General features: G+C 37.0%; 1 protein-coding gene across 2 annotated transcripts; it reads right to left on the reverse strand.

The window, feature by feature from the left end:
• Positions 1-989: 989 nt before the first annotated feature.
• Positions 990-15,695, reverse strand: Prdx4 (peroxiredoxin 4). Of its 2 annotated transcripts, XM_026401373.2 has the most exons (8): positions 15,369-15,695; positions 11,949-12,066; positions 8,895-9,011; positions 6,945-7,067; positions 5,024-5,154; positions 3,436-3,470; positions 1,341-1,387; positions 990-1,099 (listed from the first exon to the last, which is right to left on the reverse strand). In XM_026401373.2, exons 1-8 carry the CDS (start codon positions 15,610-15,612, stop codon positions 1,096-1,098), a joined length of 819 nt encoding a protein of 272 aa, XP_026257158.1. In that variant the 5' UTR covers positions 15,613-15,695; the 3' UTR covers positions 990-1,095. The 2 variants fall into 2 exon arrangements, with proteins under 2 accessions (XP_026257158.1, XP_026257157.1); XM_026401372.2 differs by lacking the exon at positions 1,341-1,387.
• Between the last annotated feature and the right edge of the window lie 7,660 nt (positions 15,696-23,355).

A 23,355-nucleotide genomic window follows, 5' to 3' on the forward strand; every position in this document is an offset into this window, starting at 1 on the left:
ATTGGGAGGTGGTAGTAGTAGGAGTGGGACCTAGTTAAGTAGGTCACTGGGAGTGTTTTCCTGAAGATTAAAATCTTATCTCAGGCCCCTTCCTCTTACTTTTGCTTCTTTGCCACCATGAGTGGTCACTTCTAGTAATGGCTTTCCCCAGGGAGAGGGGATTAGCATGAAGACAGGATGAGATTAATTCTCCCAGGAAAACTACAGAGTACACCTATAAATAATTACAATAAAGTAGCTTCCATATCAGGGTGGTAAACAGGGTGATGAAGTAGCACTGGAGTTCTGCTTTGTATGTGGCTATTTGTTCAGAGCTAGCTATATATATTTAGAGATTCAGCTTTCATTTTTTGAACTAAATATAAACATAACCTGCTTATAAATTTGATACAAGCTAAAAATGTGACTTTAGGAAAAATGGGGTTTATGTTATTACAGTGCAGAGAGCTGTGGCATCAGCCATCCCTGTCAGATTGCTAGGGAAGGTTACCATACTTGAAACCTGTTCTTTACTGCTGTCCTTAAAGGTATGGACAGGTGAGCCAAAGTGGGGTACTAAGAGTTCAGAAACTAGAATCAGCCTGTCTGGGTTTGATGTCTGTTTTTGATAGCCAGCTATGTGACTCTGGGTAATTTATCTGAGTTTCAGTTCCCTCATCTGTACAACTACTCAAAGAATTGGGGGGGATTAAATGAAAATGCATCTAACCTGCTTAACATCATACCCAGCATGTGGAATATATTTCATAAATGTTAGTTATTATTGCTGTTACTATTTGATTCAATCTCACAATTCTTACTTTGGATCTTTAATTTATTTATTTATATGCGGTGCTGAGGATTGAACCTAGGGCCTCACAGATGCCAGACAAGTACTCTATACCACTGAGCCACAACCGTAGATCCTCACAATTCTTACTTTGGAAAGATAGAAAATAACTGCTTAGGACTTTTATATTCTCCAAGAAGTTACTACTGTAACACAATGATAATAAAACAGTGACCTTTATTGAGAACTTTCAAGCATTAAAACTTCATGAAGTATTTTTCAATTTAGTTTATCAAAATACTTCAGTTTTCCAGCTGGATCTGGGATTATCTGTTAAGACAAAACAAAAAAAGCAAATTATTCCTTTTAAAAGTCATAGTCTGGCATTAGTTTCCTATCATTTGACTGAAGATAAAAAATTACATTTGTATACCAAATTGTATCATATATACTCTTAAGAAAAACTAGATATGTACTACCTACTAACCTCTCAGCTATCCCAAAAAGTAAAACATTTATTTTTTTTAAAATAAATTAACATCTGTACTCAAGCAACCCAAAATTTACTTACAGCTCTTCTCTGGGCCACCAGGCTTTCATGGCATCTTCAGGTTTGATCTAGTTAAATCAAACACATTGAGAGCATGGCTACAGATGTTAATGTATTTTTAAAACTGTTTGCTGATTAAATGATGATATGCTACGATAACTTGAAAAGGGGGTAGTGTGTTCATTATGGGTTTATCAAGAGAATTTTTGGGAGCTCCACAATGCAACTTTTTAATCTCAAGCTACAAAGTAAAAAAACAAAAACAAAGATTCAAAACAATATCAATTATTACCTTCAATAACTATTTTAGTGAATGAGTACTCTGAAAGAAAAATGCTCCTTCCAAAAGCATGATAGCCATAAGAACTTATATACTTAATTTTTTCCAATATAATTTGATCTCACATTAACTATGTTACTTGTTGGTTAAAGTACATCTACCTTTGCATATAAAAATAATCTATGGTAATCACTATAATTAACAGATTTTGAATCAGTTTCTAATAGATCTGCAAAACAGTTTTGCCTTTGAGATCAAAGTTAATATTACAATACCAACTGAGTCATCTCTACATAGATCTGATGGATCTTAAACGGGATTTGAAGTTATGCACTAAAGGTACATTGAGTACTAGGTTCTTTATAAATTAAGTCACAAGTTAGTTTATATTTATAGATTATGGAAGCTTACAGATAGAAATATGAATCAGAAACTGCTGTCTTAAAAACTAGCTTACAAAGCATTTGTTGGATAAGTAGTCAAGGTAGGGGACATTTCCCTCTGAAGTTATATCAAAACCAACTGTGAATGATAAATGATATCACTACCAAGCACAGGCATGTGCTAAGTATCCAACTCCTGAGAGATCAGTGAGAACTGCCAAGAAGTACAAATTAACTATGAAAGGCATTACAGGATGAGTATTATACATTTCAGAAAACACACTAACTATCCACTTGATAACTATTAGGGGTCACAAGCCCCTTTGAGAATCAAACTATGAATTATTCCTTCAGAAAAACACACAGGTATTATCACATACTTTGTTTTTATTCTTAATTGACAAATAATAATTGTATATATTTATGGGTTTGGTCATTCTTTCAACACACATATACTGAACACCTGCTATATGATAACTATTCAAACTATAACTAGATAGTACTTATTAGTGAACCCTTGGAGTTATAGTCTAATTCTAATTTTAGATTGTGGCAAATGCTTAAAAACATGGGGTGGAGATAGTGGTAAGGAAAGAATTTCAAGATGATATTTGAACTGAAATGTGAGTGAAAGAGGGAGCCAGTAATACAGAAAGCAATACAGAAGGAACAGCAAGGGCAAAGGCCCTGAGGCAGGAATTAGCTTAGCATGTTCAAGGAACAGAAAAGGGCACACCTGAGATTAAAGAGTAAATTACTCCTTCTGAATGTTTATGGATAATGGTACCTTTCTTTTTGGATTGCCAAGGAATTAAGTCTTAGAAATTTATATTTTCCTATTCTAAAATAATGATTTCTTCCTCCAATGTGCTAGTATTTTTAAATTTCCTAACTACAGTTTGTATAAAACACTTGATTTTTAGAAGATAAAAATTCAAAGATTTTTGGCTGTTACTTAAGCAAAGTTTCAAGCAAGTTTCTAAATGTATTTTGAATACGTATCTACAAATTATGTAGTCTCCCTGATGAAAGAATGTACTGGTTTCAATCTTTTTCTTCTTCAAATGATATGGAGATAATCATTAGTTTCATTGTTTATTAGATCAGATTTTCTCAAAGGCTTTTTATTATACACAGAAAGGTCTTGCCTGTAATTGTTTCTCAGCTCATAATATAGGAAGAATTTCATACACACCCTCTAAATTTATTCTACTAAGTCTCTGTTTTTCCCCCTGGAATAGTGTATTTCTTGGATACTTAGCTTTAAAATTCACAGTATTAAACCCAATATTCTGCTTTCTTTAGTTTCAATTACTCTTCCTATAGTCCAGAGAATGTCTGTACTTTGTGATTTGTGCTTAGCTTGCTTCATTTATGAAGCCAAAACAGTTCTACTACAAGGCAATTTTTTGGCTCCAGCCATGCCTTTAACAGAAAAATCAACATGACTTACTGTTTCACTACCAGGTTTCCAGCCAGCGGGGCAGACTAAAAGGAACAAAAATGGGCAAAAAACAGTTTAAAAATAGAATTTAGTGTTTTTAAAAGCAACTCCTGAATTTGTTTTCATATGAAACTGAAATTACAGAATATATAAATAACAACATTTCCAGACCACCAAACACTTGACTTCTGTTAGCTTGCCTGAACACACTAAGGAATTTTAATCATGGAGATTATCAATTTAGTTACATTTGTAATATAAGAAACTAAACTGAAGGTATCTAATAAAGTTGAAAAGTTTGCAAATCTGATCAACTGAAAAGCCTGGGCATAGCAAAAATTTCTCTGACTCTTCATAAATTTCCACTAAATCTGTCTGCCTTTGTAATCTATGTCAAGAGACTTTAGAATGCACCCTGACTGCTGGGTATGGTGGTGCACACATGTAATTCCAGCTTCTTGGGAGACTGAGAATGAGGATCAAACATTTGAGGACAGCCCGGGGAATAAGAAAAAGAGCTGGGGAGCTGGGGATGCAGCTCAGTGGCACAGTGCTTCCCTTCCATTTTGCTACTGGTGAAACTTGGAGTAAAAGAATGAACTGATAGCTTACCAGTATGATACTAAATAATTCTGAGGAGTATATTATAGATAAACCCAGCCAGTGTGTGGTACATGCATGTAATCCCAGCTACTTGGGAGGCTGAGATGGGAGGAATGCAAATTCGGACTAGCCTCAGCAATTTAGCGAGGCCCTCAGCAACTTAGTGAGACCTTGCCTTGAAATAAAAAATAAAAAGGGGTGGGGATATATGGTTTAGTGGTAAAATGCCTGAGTTAAATGCCCAGTATCCAAAAAATGTTAAATCCAGTCACATGTGCTGGTGCACAACTGTAATCTCAGCTAGTTTGGGAGGCTGAGGAAGGAGGACTGCAATTTGGAGATTAGCCTCAGCAACTCAGCCAGACCCTGCCTCAAAAAACAAGAAAACAAAAGGTTGAGTATGTAGCTCAATGGTAGAGAACCCCTGGTTTTAATCTCCAGTACTGAAATACAAATACAAACATAAACAAAAACCAACCAAACAAAAAACCCCTAAATCCAATAATATAAAGAAGACCTATATTACAAAATATTGCCATGTTGACACTTGACACATTTTAAGGTTATAGAAACATAATTTGAAAAATTGCAGTAGCAGAAACCTTTTCTGAGTTTATTAAAAAATACATAAATACATGTGTATATACATATATTCCTCAGTCCTTTTAATTTTGAAACAGGTGTCACTAAGTTGCTGAGGTTGGCTTTGAACTTGTGATCCTCCTGCCTCAGCCTCCTAAACCACTGGGATTTCAGGTGTGTGTCACTGTGCCTAGCCAAATAATGAATATTTTTGCATCTGTATAATTAAGCAAAATATACTAGTGATATTTTGTTAAAAGCAGTAAATAATTTGTTTTGCTAAAAGAACCTAATAAATTGAAAACACTCAGAATACTTTGGAACCACCCAAATAACTTTTAGGATAAGAAACCAAACTAACTATGTTGCTATCTCACATTAAAAGAATCAAAAGTTTAGAAAATAAGGGTACCTTCTCCATGTTTGTCAGTATACTGGAATGCTTGAACCAAACGTAGTGTCTCATCCACTGATCTACCCACAGGAAGGTCATTCAGAGTAATCTGTCTCAGGATTCCTTTGTCATCGATAATAAAGAGGCCTCTATGAAAGACAAGAGCGATAGGGGTAAGACCATTTCTTTTCAGTTAAGTATTAGTTAATGTGAATCCCTGTACCATCCACATAGAAGGATGCTATAAAGACCCCAAAATACACTACCTATTCACTACTCTACTGGTACACACTCTCACTCACCCCTACACACTTTCCCTCATCTACTATATAATTTGGGATTGTCACTGTTAAATGATAGTTTTAAAAATTTGCTTTTGAGGGCTGGGGTTGTGGCTCAGTGGTGGAGTGCTCGCCTAGCATGTGTTGAGACCCTGGGTTCAATCCTCAGCACCACATAAAAATAAATAAGTAAAATAAAGTTATTGTGTCCAACTACAACTAAAAAAATGTTTTTTAAAAATTTGCTTTTGACTTTGAAATGTAATAGTTAGAAATAAATAATAAAAAAGAAATGACACAAATAAAATAGCTAATACGGTATTAGATCATTTTACTTGATCAATGTTCAAATAATCCTAAATGTTAAAACTCTCAGTCTTTAGCAGCATAGTTACTCTTTGGGAGTCAACTTAATAGATTTTATGAAAGCAGAAAACATTAAGGATTTGGCAAGTACAAAAATGAGAGAAACCACCTGTAGCAATACATACTATGAACATTGAAAACAGTATGCCAAGTGAAAGAGGGTAGTCAAAGGGCATATATTGTAGGATTCCATTTATATGAAGTATTCAGAATAAGAAGTAAAAGACAAAGTATATTAGTGCTTGCCTAGGGCTCAGGGAAGGAGGTTGGAGGAAATAGGGAGGGACTGCTAATGGGTATAGGGCTTCTTTTCAGAGTAATGAAAATGTTCTAAAATTATGGTGATGGTTGCACAACTCTGAATATACTAAAACCTACTTGATTGTATACTTTTTAAAGCTGTTATAAAACAGGACTTAAGGGCTGAGGCTGTAGCTCAGTGGCAGAGCACTTGCCTTGCATGTGTGAGGCACTGGGTTTGATCCTTAGCATCACATAAAAATAAATAAATAAAACAAAGGCATTCTGGGGCTGGGATTGTAGCTCAATGGTAGAGTGTCTGCCTTGAATGTGTGAGGCAATGGGTTCAATCCTCAGCACCACATAAAAATAAATAAATATATCGTGTCCATCTACAACTACAAAATATTTAAAAAAATAAAGGCATTCTATCTACAACTACAAAAAATTAAAAAAAAACAGGATTTAAAATACCTTTCCACATAAAACATTAAAAAACAATTGACACTGCAAAGCAAATAAGAAAGTTAATTACAACCAAACTACATCTGTTCTTTAGGCCAAAATTGATGTTTTTCGTAGAATTCTATTAGCATTTGTTAGCTGAAGTAACCCACTGAGAGCTACTGGGTAAGATACTGCCTTAGTTTTTTCCCATTCTAAAGACACAGATTTGCTAATTAACTATAGTTATACTTAGAAAACAAATTACTAGAGTCAGTTTGTAAAAAAGGAAAAGAGAAATGGATAAGGAGTTGGGGGACATGGATTCAAGCCTGGGCTCTGCAATTAACTAATTATATAACTTTGGTTAAGATCATGGAACTCTATGAATCTGTCTTTTTTATTAATAATAAGGGTTGGTCAAATATCTCTAAATAAACTGCCATCTCTACCAGCATATGCACTATAATAGTTAAGGGTATCTACAACATTTCTACAAATAGAACAAAATAATATTACTTGATCAAAGTTTATATCTTCTAACTTGTAAAAAACATCAATTTCCAGAGGATTATAAATGTACTTGGATTTTTCTTAATATAAGCTACCTAAGAGTGTGGCCAGAGTCCTCCAGATATACACCATAGTCCTTTGCGATCTGATGGTTCAAGTCTGAAAGAAGTGGAAATCTTATTGATCCAAGTCCTCCTTGCTTTCGAGGGGTATTAATCCTGCAACAAACAGAACATTTACCTCTTAGAGCTAAGCAAATGACATAACTAAAACAGTGAACATTCTTTCTCTGCATATGCATGTGCACACATACATATATTCTCTCTCTAAAACAGGCTAATATACTTTGTTTTCTTGCCTTTTTCCTCAATATATTCATATCCTTTAAGCACTAAATATAGACATATAAAACACATTTTTAATGTATGGTCATGCTGTATTTTATACATCTCTATTGACATTAGACTGGAGTTTTTAAATAAACATTGCTGGAAATGTCCTTGTAGTCTATCATTTCTGTACACTTGTCTGATAAGTAGAACAGATAGACCAAAGGATATGCACTGTCATAAGCATAACCATAGAACTGATTCCTTAGAATCAAGGAAGTTAGTCATAATATCAGATACATCAATACCCAGATTTAAATATTCTGTAACCTGAAATCACAGGGCTTATGTGCTGGTGTCCCAGTAGGAAGACATATAGAATGACATAACTTTTTCATTGTGGACGTGACTTTTAATCCTAGAAGATTTAGAATCATTAAACTGTTGAAACAAATAAGCCTGTAGATATTACAAAATAATCAGGCTGGGGATATGGCTCAGTGGTAGAGCGCTTGCCTAGCATGTTCAAGACCTTGGGATCAATCCCCAGCACTATTTAAAAAAAAGAAATAATCAGTATATATTTGAGTATTAAGCTCTGTATAATATTTAAAAGAATTTGTCATATTAGCATTACTTATTTGAGGTTTGTCTGAAAGCAGATACTTGAGAAAATATATTAAATATGTATCTGCATTTTAAAATAACTCAAGGGGAGTTATTGTAGCTCTCCAACCAATTAAAATTTGTTATACATATATACTCATACATATATATGTGATAAATATGTGTGTATATAAATAAAATTGTAAGTGGAGAAAAACTTCTATATGAATTTGTAACTTTAAGTTTTAAAACTTAAAAAAATTCTGAATGATTTTTATTATACACAAAATTCTGAGCCCAAAATTGTGGACCTTAAAAACCCACATCATGTTTCAAATTTGAGACATGTTGCCAAACTGCTCTCCAGAAATGAATTGACTGTGTGAGTGCCATTTCTGCACACCTTTGTCAACAATGCATGAATTTTTTTCAATCTGTTAAATACTGGCCAGTCAGACCGAAAGAAATGTCATCATTTGTTATTTTAATTTGCAGTTCTTTGCAGTTAGTTAGGTAGAACATCCTTTCATGATTAATGCATTTTAAAAATTACTTTGTAAAATTTTTAAAAATTATTGCTTCTTTTTTTAAATATATTTTTTAGTTGTAGGTGGACACATACCTTTATTTTATTTTTATGAAGTGCTGAGGATTGAACCCAGTGCCTCACACTGAGCCACAGTCCCAAATTATTGCTTCTTAAAAATTATAAAAAGCTATTGGGAGTTTGACCTACCATAACAGAGGACTGTTAACAGAAAAGTGGCATATTTTAAAGATTTTATTTCTCTAGATTAAGGTTACTCAATTGATCAAGACAAAGCAATTATACAATCTAATAGTTTTTGCTGTGGAAAAGTTCTCCCCAATTTTGAAGTGTCCTATACAATTCTTAAGCATTTTTACAAGAACTTCATGGAACTAGTAACTCATTGTATTATGTAGATAAATCTATTCCTGAAAAAATCTGATAAATATTTATCATATATCTATAATACCTAATAAGTGTTTATCCATATCTGATAAATGGCTTGATATCATGTTAGTAGTTATCTGCCCTTGATTTAAATCCATTCTCTCTTCCTACAAATATAAGTGCAAAATACTCACCAGGCCAAATGGGTAAACTGTGAATCAACAGAACATGCCACCACTTCAGTATTTATAGCTCTAAATTCATCAATTCTATCACCAAAGGCGATGATTTCAGTTGGACACACAAATGTGCTGAAAGTTAAAAAAATATAATTTAGTATTCTCAAAATAACCATATACCTGAATTTTCACATGACAATTTCTACAAACACCTTTACTAAATAAAAATGCACTTTAAGAACAATTTCATACATGGGTCTTCTCAAGATGAAATAGTCCAAAAGATTTTCCATTTCATCAAATATTTAATAAATATATATCACAGGGTTCATAATTACATCTCAAACTTTCTTCTTATAACTCAATGGCTCAGTGATCAACCAATATTCCATTCTCACTTATAGCAGCACCCCCATTTCATTACTTTTTTTTTTTTAAATTTTTTTTTTAAAGAGAGAGAGAGAGAGAGAGAGAGAGAGAGAGAATTTTTAATATTTATTTTTTAGTTCTTGGCGCACACAACATCTTTGTTTGTATGTGGTGCTGAGGATCGAACCCGGGCCACACGCATGCCAGGCGAGCGCGCTACTGCTTGAGCCACATCCCCAGCCCTCATTACTTTTTATTTAATAATAATTTGTATTTATTATAGCTTCCAAGGTATCTATACAAATTTTACATCATTTCATTATTGTTTTTTTACATTCCTAAACCAAACTATGAGTCAGATGCATCTACTGTATTCTGTAGATGAGGCAATGTTCTCCAGTTTCCCTGATCCCTTTGAGACAGGTCTTCTTCCACCTTGTCTCCCAGTCCTGCAGAGCCAGGGATTTTACACCTTAATTCTGTCATGGGTGAGAAGTGCATGATTAGAGAATATTACCTAAGGTAGTATTTTTCCAACTGTGGTAGGGACTCCTTAATCTAATTTAGTGAGTTCCAATAAACATTAAAAAAGTGAAATAAATCAGTAAATATGGGAATACCTCATTCACAGTAAGGGTAAGTTAGAAAACATATACATGTTTATATAAATGCATAAATATGTCTGTGTTCAGCAGTGACATTCAAAATATTTAACAACCTTAACTTGGAGCTGGCTTTAGCTCTGAAATTTTCTGAATGAGATCAGGTGGAAGGGTCAACTTGGGAAGGAGGTTGGGCAAGTGGCTATTTACCACTTAGTATGGAAGTCTTTCAATGTTTTAACAACAAGCATGGCTATGCTGGTGTATATAGACTGAGTGTTACTCTATATATGTATGTATTGGGTGGTAATGAAAAATATATTGCTGTGTGTCATGGCCAAAAGTTTGGAAAACACCGACTCAGGACAAGTTCCTAACTGAGCCCAGTATGGGATTTTAAAATGTTTCAGTTGTTTAGGCATAGTGCTTCCATGTGAAAGAAGTCAGTTCTAATCTAGGATTATGTCCCTGGAAACCTGGGCAGTATTATGTATTTTTAATATTATCTAAAAGGTAACCCCTCTTCGCCTTCCTTCCTATCATCCTAAGAAATACTACCTAGAAACACATTTTCCTTAGTTCTTAGTGAAGACAGAAAAAACAAAAACAAAAAACAAAAAAACAAAAAACACCCTGGTACAGACTGAAGGGTTACATGTGACTTTCCTCCTGCCATATAGACTATGGCAAATGCCCCAGAAAGCTTCCTTTTCTGACTAGGTCCAGACTGGCATTACACAGAAACAAAAGGAAGAAGCTATCTTAGCTCCTTATCCCAGAAGACCATTGTGAATATTATGCTGTAATGAGGTATGCTTTATTTATTATGGAGTTTTAAATAACACTAGGGAAACAAAGCATATATAAGACTAATCTCAAAATTCAGGGTTAATATTTTATACATTTAACATGTATATTAGCTTTCTGGCTTTATAACAACTTAAATTTAGAAGGTCTATCATTTTTTATATTTATTAATATTTCTAATTCTGGTCTCTGTGGAAAATTACCTTATTCTTTTTAGCTAGCTGTACAAATTGATTAGAAAGATAACTCATTTTAGTCATAATGTACTAATTTTTATGAGAATTCTTCCTATTTGGCTTTGTGTAGGGGTTGGGAAACTGGTCCACAGGTCAAATCCAGCTTTTCTCAATGCAGCAGAGAAACAGTTCTGCAGTTGAGCACTGGGATTATCAAAAGGCTAAAATATTTAGTATTTAAAATTTAAAGAAATATTTGCTGGACTTTGGCTAGAAAAAAATCTGTAGAAATGAGTTTAAGTGTACTCTTTCTGAAAGTTATTTTTTTGTGGTGCTGGGGCTCTGTGCTTATGAGGTAAGTGCTCTACCACTGAGCTACACCCCCAACCCAAGTTTAATTTTCATTTACATAATTCACATTAGTCCTAATGGAAAAAGGCACAATGGCAAAGATAGAGGAGTATTTTACTTTTTGTAACCAAAAAATAAATTCAGGTTAAAAAAACGATCGAGGTTAGGATAACTCTCTGGTTTCTTTTGACTTTCATGGGATTTGAAAAAATACTCAAGATTAGTAGTTTTCAAATTAAAGGTCTTGATGAGGATAGAACTACAAGAGTATTTACTTGAAGTCAATTTTCTGATCATTCACAAACATTACCATAGAGTTAAAGAAAAAAATCCTATAAGAACCATAACATATTAATAGCTATTATATTAATATTTTCAGGCAAGTGTTCAAATCACAGGAAAGGAACAGATACAGCAACGAATAAAAATGGTAAAACCATTAAGCAGAATTATGGTATGAATCTTGTTACTAACTGCCTTCTAAAATATTATCAGTCCACGTTCTTGCCATAATATGTGTAGCTTAATGAATATATTGCAGCTTTTCTCTATTCCATTATGAAAATACTATATAGGTATATGTGAGTAAAAATTTATTTAGGAAAATGGATTATGACTGAAATGTAGATGTTATCTTTTTGAATAAATTCCTCAATTGGATTATTTTTAAAAGAACCAACAGCTAAAAAAATTCTTAGTTGATGTTCTTGAATGATGAATGGTTGACTATTTTTACTAGTTGCTATTTACAAGTTATTACTTACAAATCAAGTGGGTAGAAGAAAAAGACCAAGTATTTTCCACGATAATCTGTTAATTTGAGCTCCTTAAATTCTCCATTTATCACTGCTGTTCCTTCCCAATAAGGTGCTGGCTTGGAAACTAAGAAAGAAAGAAAGAAAGAAAGAAAAAAACATGGTATTTTATAAGACAGAAAGCTGACAGAATGGCAAATGGATGTCTTTAGAAAAATCCTTAAAAATTAGAGCTTCTAAACCTTTGGACTTCATTGACAGTCTGGTGAAGCTTACAGACTTCTTACAACTTAGAGTTACTGAATATGTAAAATACATAGAATTGTAAAGAAAATCAATTACAGTGAAATGCAACTATCAAAATATTTAAAAATTGGTTATATAGTAATACATGTGCTATTTTATCTTAAGCTGTAAGATCTGAAAGAGATCTAATGACTACCTAATGATAAAATAATGAATGTAAATGTTTTAGGATTCCTGTAATAACCATAACATAGCATGAAAATATCTGATTACATTGACAGCGGTTACAAGCAAGTACTGCTGATGGTAATGTGGTTTGTTGCTGACATCCATAATGGGAGGAAATGCTAAATTTTAGTTGGGGGGGTTAATGAAAATAAACCATTTTTTTCTACATTTCATCCCTGCACTATATCTTACTGGATATTTCACCATAACTTCCCCCTACAACGTTATCAACTTCCTAAATTCAAATCATTAGATTTTCTTTCCTCTAATGGCAGTCTTTCAGATGTACTAATTTAGTTTGTCCAGCTTCTCAGATACACAGGGAGGATCTGCTGCAGGCAGGGCTACACTCAAGGAGGAGAAATATGCAAATATATCAGGCCAGAAGTGGACAACCCTAGACAATGGGATAATTTTCCTAGAGGACTTTGGAAAAAAAGACCTCCTTGAACAGGTTTCAAGTGGCCTGATGGAAACTGGTTAGTGCTACTCTCTTATAACAGCATACTGTAACTCTAGCCAACACCCTTTGATAATAATGTACCTTCATATGGATAGCACTCATACTTTGAGAACCATCACATAAAATGAAGTCAATATTTAATTTTCCAAGTTTGACTAAAATTTCTAGAAATAAGACTTAGACTTTTGTATAACACTGAGCATTTATGGTTACTCTGAAATGAGACAAACTGAAGATTAATGTCTCTGTGAAATTAACATATAACATTCGATTACTTACCTTGAGCCAGCAGCCTACCGTATTTAATAATCCTGATCTGATTAGGTAAAGGCCAGAAGGGAGAATTAGCTAGAACTATATTTGCTTATATACATTACTTAAATTACCACTCAAGTGAGAGGTTATGATAATTCTAATGATGTACCACAGTGACACTCCTTAAAGATTTTAGAATATTGGGAAAACCATATTGGGAAAATGTTTTTTGTCTGAAAATTGATTTTGGAAATTTTGCTTTTTTACTAAAATCTACAAATGGAATTTCCAGAATAACTCTTTGCATCTATTAAAAACAATTAAAATATCCTGAATATAAATTATATAATTTATAAGTATTTTAGTTAAATGCAGAGAAATATAAAGAATATATAACCAGGCATAGTGATGCATTCATGTAATCCCAGAAACTCGAGAGGCTAAGGCAGGAGGATGATGAATTCAAAGTCAGCCTCAGCAATTTAGCAAGGTTTTAAATAACCTAGTGAGATCCCGTCTCAAAATAAAAAGGGCTGGGGATATGGCTCAGTTGTTAAGTGCCCCTGGGTTCAATCCCTGGTACCAAAACCAAAAAATATTTAAATTCCCTCTCTTCATAACCCTACCAACCTAACTACTGTTAACATTTTGATGTCTTACCTTCCAGTATTTTTAAAAACAAATTTGGATCATGTTGTGTTGTACCCCCTATTTCCCCCCATTCATGAAAGGAAACAGTAAGTTATGAAGTTTTTGTTACTAAAAGTAATATTAAAATATGACCTTAAAAATATCCATAATATATCCCTTTTTATGAATAAAAGTCCTTTATCTCTAATTCTAGATAATTCTATACAGGACCCAGAAATATAAAAATACATATAATCTGAAAATGTTTGCTGGTAAAGGGAAAGCTATTACTACTATTTTTTTTTTTTTTTATTTTGCTTCCATAAGCGGCTTTAGAGTGGATTTGGATTTGTTTTCTATGGACAATATATGTACTGTAAGTAAACACTTAATTGCCTGACATATTTCAAAATATCTTCCCAGGCAAGTGACACCAATGGGACTTGAAAATATGATTTTAAAAGTGCAAGACTGGCTTTCTAGAAACAAAAATCCCAAAGTATTTAACTTTCAGTATAAAAGAAGTACAAATGTTTAAGAAGGCAAAACAGTTTTTCTCATTTATCAATTACTCCCACTCCATCCTAAGTCCTAAAAACATCCCATTTATCTCCGGGATTCACAACTGTAAAGCATTACTTTTTTTCACTAAATGCTGCCAAAGAACATACTGTAGCAACCACAAAAACCAAATACACACCTACAGAATGTCAAATGATCCGTAGGAAAAGGAGGTTACTTGAAAAGCAAGTAAAAGATATCAGTATCCCCAGGATACTTCTTTTTGGCTAATCTTAATGTCCAGATGCAGCAGGCCCCAACTTTCTGAGTTATCTACTTAGTCTGACGTGTCCTTCCTGAAAGTGTCCATTAGCTTTGTACACAGGACAGAAATGCAAATAATCAAAAGCCAAATTGGCAGGACACAAATTTGCCTCGAGCTTTATAGTGAACTCAAATGTGTTACTTCCAACCTTCTTTTCCCTCCTTCTCCCTCCAAAGTACAAACTATAACAGTTCTTTTCTGAGAAACACGAACAATACCCATGAACTGACTACGTGGCTTTCCGGGGAGATGATTTTTAATAATCTTCTTTGTAAGATACAACAGCAAAAGATAAAGGAAGAAAAATGAAATATTTGACCTTCTGAACACTTTGTTTAGCCACTTTTCTGTTTGACTAAACTTTCTGTGAATCATTATTCAGCCTATCAATGTACTTTTCCCCTGAAACAGTACTTGAAAAGAGACTGGACATGCTGCAGGCACTTTACGATGTTTGAGGAAGTGTTTTAGTTTGCACAATATCCTCAAGTCCCCCTTTGGGCCACCCTCTTTCCCTCATCTGCGGCTTTTGGGGTAACCACTATCTCTTCCAAAATCTCATCGGTGGAAAAAATCCCTTTCTCCACAACTGGCACACCCCTCCAACTTCCTGCCCAAGGAGAGGAACAGGCAGATCCAGGATCCAGGGCCCCGACACTGTCCAGGGGGTGCCGCCCAACTTTAGACCGCCCCCCCAACCACGGGGTAGCATCTGTAGGCAGGGTACACGTGTCTTTGGGCTCTCCCCATCCCCACTCCTACCCTCGAAAGCACCACCTACTCTTGGCTTTGGTTAGGTGCAGGGAGTGGTCTGCGACTGATACCCGGGACGCCTCCCCGGGATACACTTGTCCACCAGCGTAGAAGTGGCACTCTTTTTCGCGGGTCCGGGGCCTCTCCGTCTCCAAGCCCCTCAGAGCCCCGATCGGCAGCAGGAACAGCACCACCGGCAGCAGAAGCAGCTTTCGGCTCCATCCAGGAGCTGGAGACCTCGCGGCTACAAGCCGCGGCGGCGGCACCTCCATAACCAAGCGAGCGAAAAATCACGTCTCTCAGCTCGAGTGCCGCTTCTCCCGCCGCTGGCAGTTACAACCGCGTGCACAGCAACCGCGCGAGTTAGGGCGCGGCCTCGCGAGACTTGCTCCGCCCCACTCCGCCCCCCCCGCCCCCCCCCGCCACGTGGGCGCTGACCCCGCCTCTGGCCCCCCAGCCTTTGTGCACGCGCTTTGGGGCGGGCCCGGGAGAGCGTTGTCAATTATGCTAAGGCTGCCTCTAGGCGGCGGTTGACTCGCCTTACCGGGGTCCCGCTGTTAGCTATTTTAGACACACTTCCATGCCCATCTGTTCTACAGGTCCTCACCACTACACACTGTCCATTCAAAGGTTGAAACGAAGCTACATGCCTGTAAACGGCTTGCATTTTATATTTCTAATGGACTTTTTAAAAAGTCACTTATAATTTCAATTGACAAATTGAAATTGGGTATAATTTGGAATGACTGAATTAAACAAGTGCACAAATACACATATTCATCCCCTCATTTACCTTTTATTTTTGTGGTGAAAGATTTACAATTTACTGTCCCCACCTCCGAGGTACTGGGGATGGAATCCAAGGGTGCTTAAGTACCGAGCCACATCCCCAGCCCTTTTTAATATTTTAGAGACAAGGTCTCCCTGAGTTGTTTAGGGCCTCGCTAAGTTGTTGAGGCTGGCTTAGAACTCGCGATCCTCCTGTCAGCCTCCCGAGCTGCTGGGATTACAGGAATGCACCACTGAGCCCCGCATACTCTGCTGCTTTGAAGTACACATTATCATTGTTTGTGTTTACCATGCTGGTTACCAGAGACTTGGGTGGGTGAAGGATGTAAGGGCATACAGGTGAAAGAGTACAAAGTTTCAGATAGGAAGAAAAAGTTTTGAGATCTAATAGACATTTTCTTGTTTTCCTTGAAGTGATTTGTGTGAACAGTGTCATAACTCTCTCCTGCAGCTCTTTTAAATCCTGGGAAAACTCGAAGGAGATAAATCTAAGCATTTACTTTCCTTCAGCAGATAAGGACAGGCAGTTTTTGATGACTTAATCTTGTCTCAAAAATGTCTTTCTTTTTAAAATCAAGACTGGAAAATGTTAGACCAGGACGCAAGAAAAGACCACTGACTCCAATTAAAATCAAATTAAAGCAAGCTTATTATTTCGACCGGCCGGGCTGCCTTTCCCTCCCAAAACAGCGGGAACAAGACAGCAGCGAGGCTTCTTTGTGGCCCAGTTTTATAGCCCAAAAAGTTACACAAAGGGGGGGTTACAGACAACAACACTCTGAGGAGCATAACACAAGTTTACATTTTGCTGGCCCCGGCATCAGAATTTATGGAGATCTTAGAGACTCAGAGAGGGTCATTGTCCGGCCAGGGAAGGCCAGAATTTATGAGGCGTCACTAAGGTTTAGGAAAGGGTTGTTATCTGGTCAGGGGAAACCGGACCTGGGTGAGTTCAGGGCACGGGCAGGCATTCCAAGTAGGTTTACAACATCAACTAATGGCCAGGCCATACAGACATCCTGATATTTTTACAGAAAACAGAAATGAATCCTTCATAACTTGTGACAAGCTGGCTTCTAATCTAATGAGATAACTAGGCTAGGTATATCAGAAAATTTCCCAGAACAGCCCTTTTCCCAGCACAGCTTCTGACAATTACCCCATTACCCACCCTTGGCCTCTCTCCCACCCTCCTCACCCACCAACGATTCCCCGCTGCAAACTCCACCCTCCACCTAATGTTTGCGTCTGTGCTCTGGGGGCAGGCACAGGCTCTGCAGATTTGTCACCTTGTGACAGCTCTCCCACCATCTCGCTCTCCCATTCTCCCACCCTCAGCACTTTCTAGGCCCCTCTTTCCCACAAAAATTCGCTGGTGAGTCATTGTTGTGACTGGCCTCCCACTATCGGCACTGTTACTCAACATTTACTCTTCTACACCTTTCTCTTCCTACCAGACTTGGCCGGTGACTGGCTTCCCACCTTTAAGGTGATCCACCTCCAGTGTCAGGCCCTCAGTACTGTGTTAGACCCTCTCATTCTTTCACAAAGCCTCCCCATTGCAACACCGTTCCACTCCATGCATCATGGATCTTGAATGGCTTGCATTGTATTCCTCTAATAGATATTTCTTCTTCTTTACTTTGCAGTGATCTGATTAAGCAGTGCCATGATTGTCCTCTCTAGTCATAGCCCTTTTCAATCCAGGGAAAATTTGGAGGGAAAAAAGGGCTAACCTGAAAAGCAATATCTCTAGACCATTTCTTCTCTTCTGGAAGCAAAGAAACTACAGGGCAAACAGGCAGTTTCGTGACATAAGCTGTCTCAGGTGTGTATTTTTTTTTTAACATTAAAACTTGGGCTGGGGGTGCGTGTAGCTCAGTGGTAGAGAGCATTCCCACCAAGAAGTAGGTTCAGTGTCCAGCAGCAAAACAAAAGTAAAACTTGAAAAGTTCCAGAAAAGTTCCCAGGACTCCTTGGTTACATCTTCTAGCATTTAATCCATCAACCAACAGTTGGCTGGGATGGAAGGTGAGGACAGGGGGAAAAGAAACAGCATATACCATAAGGAGGGGAGCCATCAGCAACATTTATGTCTTTAGGGCTCCATTTGTCTTTCTGGGAATTCTTGTCATCTTTCTGAAACCCACAAAAGAGTTTGTCTTCTATTAAAGTATGAGCTCCTTGAGGCTAAAGTCAACATTGATTTGGTCATTGTTTCCCAAAGGACTGGTACAGAGTAAGCATTTGATATTGTAAGCACTTATTTTGCAAATAACTTCTAATATTCCAAACAGTCTGTATTAGTTTCAACTTGCTTTCAAATATATTGACAGTCCTTTGAGGCAGATGGAAAATCTGCCCTTTCCAAATTCAACCCTTGCCCAGTTTCTGCCCCTGGTATGCTCTGCTTTCTGCTTCATGGCCCTGTTTCCTGCCAGCAAAGGATGAAAAAGATGAAGGCAGGGCCCCTGGTGCTGAGGGAGGGAGAGGATGTACTTACTCATAACATTTTCTGGCAGTTCTTCGCTTTCTGGGGGTGCACAGATAGGAGCCCTCTGACGAGGTAGCTCCCGCTCCCATTCTTCTCCTTCCCTGGCCTCCTGTTCCACATACAAGGGAAGTGGTGCCCGGGGGGCTCGGACCTGGGTCCCAGCAATTCGGTTCAGGCCTATGCTCCGTGGTCGGCCTCGGTGATCCATGGTGACTGTTGGACAGTCACAAGCCTTAGTGAATTCTAGGCCCTGAGTTTGCACCTGGGAATTCCTTGGAACACTTGGGGAGAACGTTATCTCCCTATACCTCTTTGCCCTGGGCTCAGCTGAGATGCCCCAATTGGTAACAGGAATTACCCACCAAGTGGGCCCCAGTGAACCCTCTGCCCACTGGGGAGAGTGACCAGGTTGGCCAGCTCCCTGGTACCTACTCCATGTCCCATTGGAACCCCTTGGAAGCCAACATTCTGAGCGGCAGTTGCTCTGAACCCTTTCATCCAATAAAATTTGTGCAGGCATTGTGTTGTCACAGGAACATCTATAGGAAGCTTGAGGTAGGGGCCTTGCCTTCAAGGCACTTACCATCTAGCTGGAGTCAGTTACCCATAATAATAATAATAATACAAACCCTTTAGACACAGGGGTGGCCGTAAACCCAGGGTATACCTCAGACACACCTGAGGCGTTTAAAAATAGTCAAATGCTGGGACTTATAGCCCCAGCAATGTAATTTAACAGATACTTGGGGGGCCCTCAAGCATCTTTGGTTTCACAAATGGGCATATCTAGTTAAGAACCACCACTGATGGCAGTTATGAGCATAAGTTGTGAGGTCAGCATTTCTAGGTTCAAATCTGAGTTCTATCACTTGTTGGCCTTGTGAAATGTATTTAACCTCCCTGAGCCTCTGTTTCTTCATCCGCAGAGGGAAGGCATTAATACTTTCTCCCCATGTTGTGAAACTGAAATGATAGGATAAATGTAAAAGCCTAACTTTGAATGCAGGCCAGATTTAGAGATTCACTTCTAATGAATATGGCAGAAGTAATGTTTTTTGACTTCTGAGACTAGGTCATAACTTATGCTTAGGTCACTCTTTCTGGAGGAAGACTTTTTGTCCAAATTTTTATTGAGATAAAATTAACAAAACAGGTTTTTCCTCTTTAGAGTATATAATTAAGTGGTTATTAGTATAATCACAGTGTTCTTTGTACATCACTAGAATCTGATTGTAGAACATATCTTTTGCCCCCCGCCCCCGCCAAGAAAAATCTACTTGCTTATTACTCAATCCCAATTCTCCTTCCCTCATCTCCTGGCAACAACTAAACTCCTATCTCTCTCTTTCTAATTGCTTTACCTGGACATTTCATATAGAGTCATACAATATGTGGCCTTTTGTGTCTGGTTTCTTTTACTTAAGCATAATGCTTTCGATGTTTGCCTAAGTTGTGTCATGTATTGAGACTTATTCCTTTTATCAAGGATATGGATATAGATAATAGATATAGATATAGGTAATTTGCCACTTTAACCATTTTTTAAATGTTCAGATCAGTGGCATTAAGTACATTTGCACTATTATGCATTTTTCACCACCATCCTCCAGAAAATTTTCATCTTCCCAAACTGCAACTGTACCTGTCAAACAAAAATTCCTAATTATTTCTCCCTTCTGGCCCTCGAAAACAACATTCTACTTTCCGTCTCTGAATTTGACTACTCTATGTACCTCATGTAAGGAGGTTAATACAATATTTGTCCTTTTGTGTGTAGCTTCTTTCACTTAAGCTTAATGTTTTCAAGGTTCATTTTTATATCCTGTATCAGTTCTCCACTCATTTTTATGACTGAATGATATTCCATTGTTGGATATACCAATTTTTATTCATTCATAAATTGATAGATATTTGAGTTATTTATACTATTAGATTTTTATGAATAATGATGATGCTATGAACATTGATGTGTAAGTATGTGAATACATGTTTTCTGTTCTGTTGGGTATATACCTACACTGGAATTTCCAGGCCATATGATAACTCTATTTTTAAATTTTTGAGGTCCTTCCAAAGTGTTTTCCACAGCATTTGCACCATTTTCTCATTCACACCAGTAATATATGTGTGTGTATGTGTGTGTATGTATGTGTGTGTGTATATATATATATATATATATATATATATATATATTTGTATGTGTATATATATATACACACACACACACACATACACACACACATATATTTCTCCTTATCCTCTTCAATGCTTGTCATTGTTCATTTTTTTTTTTTTTGGTTGAAGTCATCTGCATGGGTGTAAGGTTGTATCTCATTGTAATTTTGACTTGCATTTCCTAAATGATTAATGATGTTGAGCATCTTTTTATGTGTTTATTGTCCATTTGTATGTTGTCTTTGGAGGACTGTCTACCCAATTCTTTTGTCCATTTAATAATCGGGTTGTTTTTCTTTCTGTTATTGAGTTGTAATAAATTATTCTTTTTTTTATCAGTGCTGGGGATCCAACTCAGTGCTTCCCGCATGCTAGGCAAGCACTCTACCACTGAGCTCTACCCCTAGCCTATAAGAATTTTTACATGTTCTGGATACTAAACCCTTGTCAAATGTATGATTCACAAATATTTTCTTTCATTCTATAGGTTATCTTTTCACTTTCTTGACAATGTCCTTTGATGTAAAAGAGTTCAGTTTTGAGGAAGCCTTATTTATCCATTTTTTGTTGCTTGTTCTTTTGGTGCCATACTTAAGCATCTTTTTATGTGTCTATTGTCCATTTGTATGTTGTCATTGCTTAATACAAGATAATAAACACCTGTGTTTACTTTTTAGTGCTTTTTTTTTGGTGGTGGTACTGGGGATTTGAACCCTGGGCTCAGTGCATGTGAGGCAAGCACTTTACCAACTGAGCTATATCCTCGGCCCCTCTTTGTTTCCTTTTTAGGAATTTTATAGTTATAGTTTTTATATTTAGGTGTTTGACTATATTTGGAGTACTTTTTGTGTATAGTGTGAGGGATCAGGAATACTCTTTTGAACACCTACTATGTGTTAGACACTGCCGTTGGAAGCAGTAGTAACAAAAATAGGCACATTCCTGCTATTGTATAGCTAAAATTCTAGAGGTGCTCACAAATGTTAGTCAAGTCACATAAGTGTCAGTGTGTAAACCTGACTTGCTTACCTACTGTTTCTGACCTCTAATGGGGGCCCAGATAGCACAGACATTGTGGGAGAAAGGCATACCCTTGCATGGGTGGCAAAGTTGCAGTATGGTCCTGGGCTTGATATTATGGAGGAAATCCTCATCTGAAACTGTTATGGGAACATTTGCAGCCTACTTTAGAGACTTCAGAGTTCAGGCTGTGGCCACAGCCAACATCTTTCCTCTGACTGTCCACTTAGACTCTTCCTTAGTCCCTAGGCCTTTTGTGGCCTTCCCCTGTGTTGGAGTCTTTCTACCCCACTGGGTGGCATACTTAGTTATTTTTCCTTTTAAGACCATCTTGGGGGCTGGGGATGTGGCTCAAGCGGTAGCGCGCTCGCCTGGCATGCGTGCGGCCCGGGTTCGATCCTCAGCACCACATACCAACAAAGATGTTGTGTCCGCCGATAACTAAAAAATAAATATTAAAAATTCTCTCTCTCTATCTCTCTCTCTCTCTCTTTAAAAAAAAAAAAGACCATCTTGGGTCACTTTCTTTATAAGGTTCATATTAGTTCCCTGGAAACAGATTTTTCTGCATTTTATGATACTTGAATTTGTGTTCAAGGCTACTGTTTTATTGTCCCTTCTGCTAGGAGCAGCTTAGCCACAGCCTTCAGGTTTTTCTTGTGTGAACCAGGCATTAGTTTCTATAACCCTAAACTTACAGGATATATCAGCCTTTAAGAAGCTTTCTTTTTTTTTTTTTTTTCGAGGTAATGGGGAAGCAACAGTTGTCCTTCTCTCATTCTAGAAGAAGTCATCCACCAGATTGTGAGGACATTTAAATAGCCCCTTGAGAGGCCCATTGGGATGAAATTGAGGCTTCCTCTGATCCAGTTGATTCTGATGACTCTAGCCTTGGTTGGCATCTTGACTGCAGCCAGCTTCATGACAGACTGTGGGCCAGAATCCCCAGCTCAGCCACTCCTGAATTTGTGACACACAAAAACTGTAAGTTTAATGAATATTCATTACTGTTTTAGATAAAAAGTAAAACCTTCATAAAGTTTCTGGTAAAAACATTATTATTCTTATTCATATTAAACAATATCAGAGTCAGTTTAAAAAAAAATAGGAGTTTAAAAGAGTAAGGATAGTGTAGTATGATCAGCAAAGGCCCATAAAGCAGAGAATAATGAATGGTTGTCCTAGACTGTTTGAACATTGAAGGTTACTCAGAGACCAATGTGGACGAGTTTTGCTGCTTTATTATTTATATATGTAAGTGGGATTTGGTAGTGGCAGAGGACAGGAGAAAGGGAAATTTCAAACATGATTTTCACCTCAATTTATATTTCTTAGAGTTAGTGAGAGCCCAGTGACCAGAAGGCTCTTTCAAGCATGTCTCATAAGCCAGGGACATGTTTTTTTGTTTTACAATAATCTTTTAAAAAATCTATAAAAAACTTAAATCTTGCAAAAAAATCGTATTTTTTTTTAAAGTGAAGGGTACAGGGCTGGGGTTGTAGCTCAGTGTGAGAGTGCTCGCCTCATATGTATAAAG

Source organism: Urocitellus parryii, chromosome X (genome assembly GCF_045843805.1).
Source record: "Urocitellus parryii isolate mUroPar1 chromosome X, mUroPar1.hap1, whole genome shotgun sequence".
NCBI classification, from domain to species: Eukaryota; Metazoa; Chordata; class Mammalia; order Rodentia; family Sciuridae; genus Urocitellus; species Urocitellus parryii.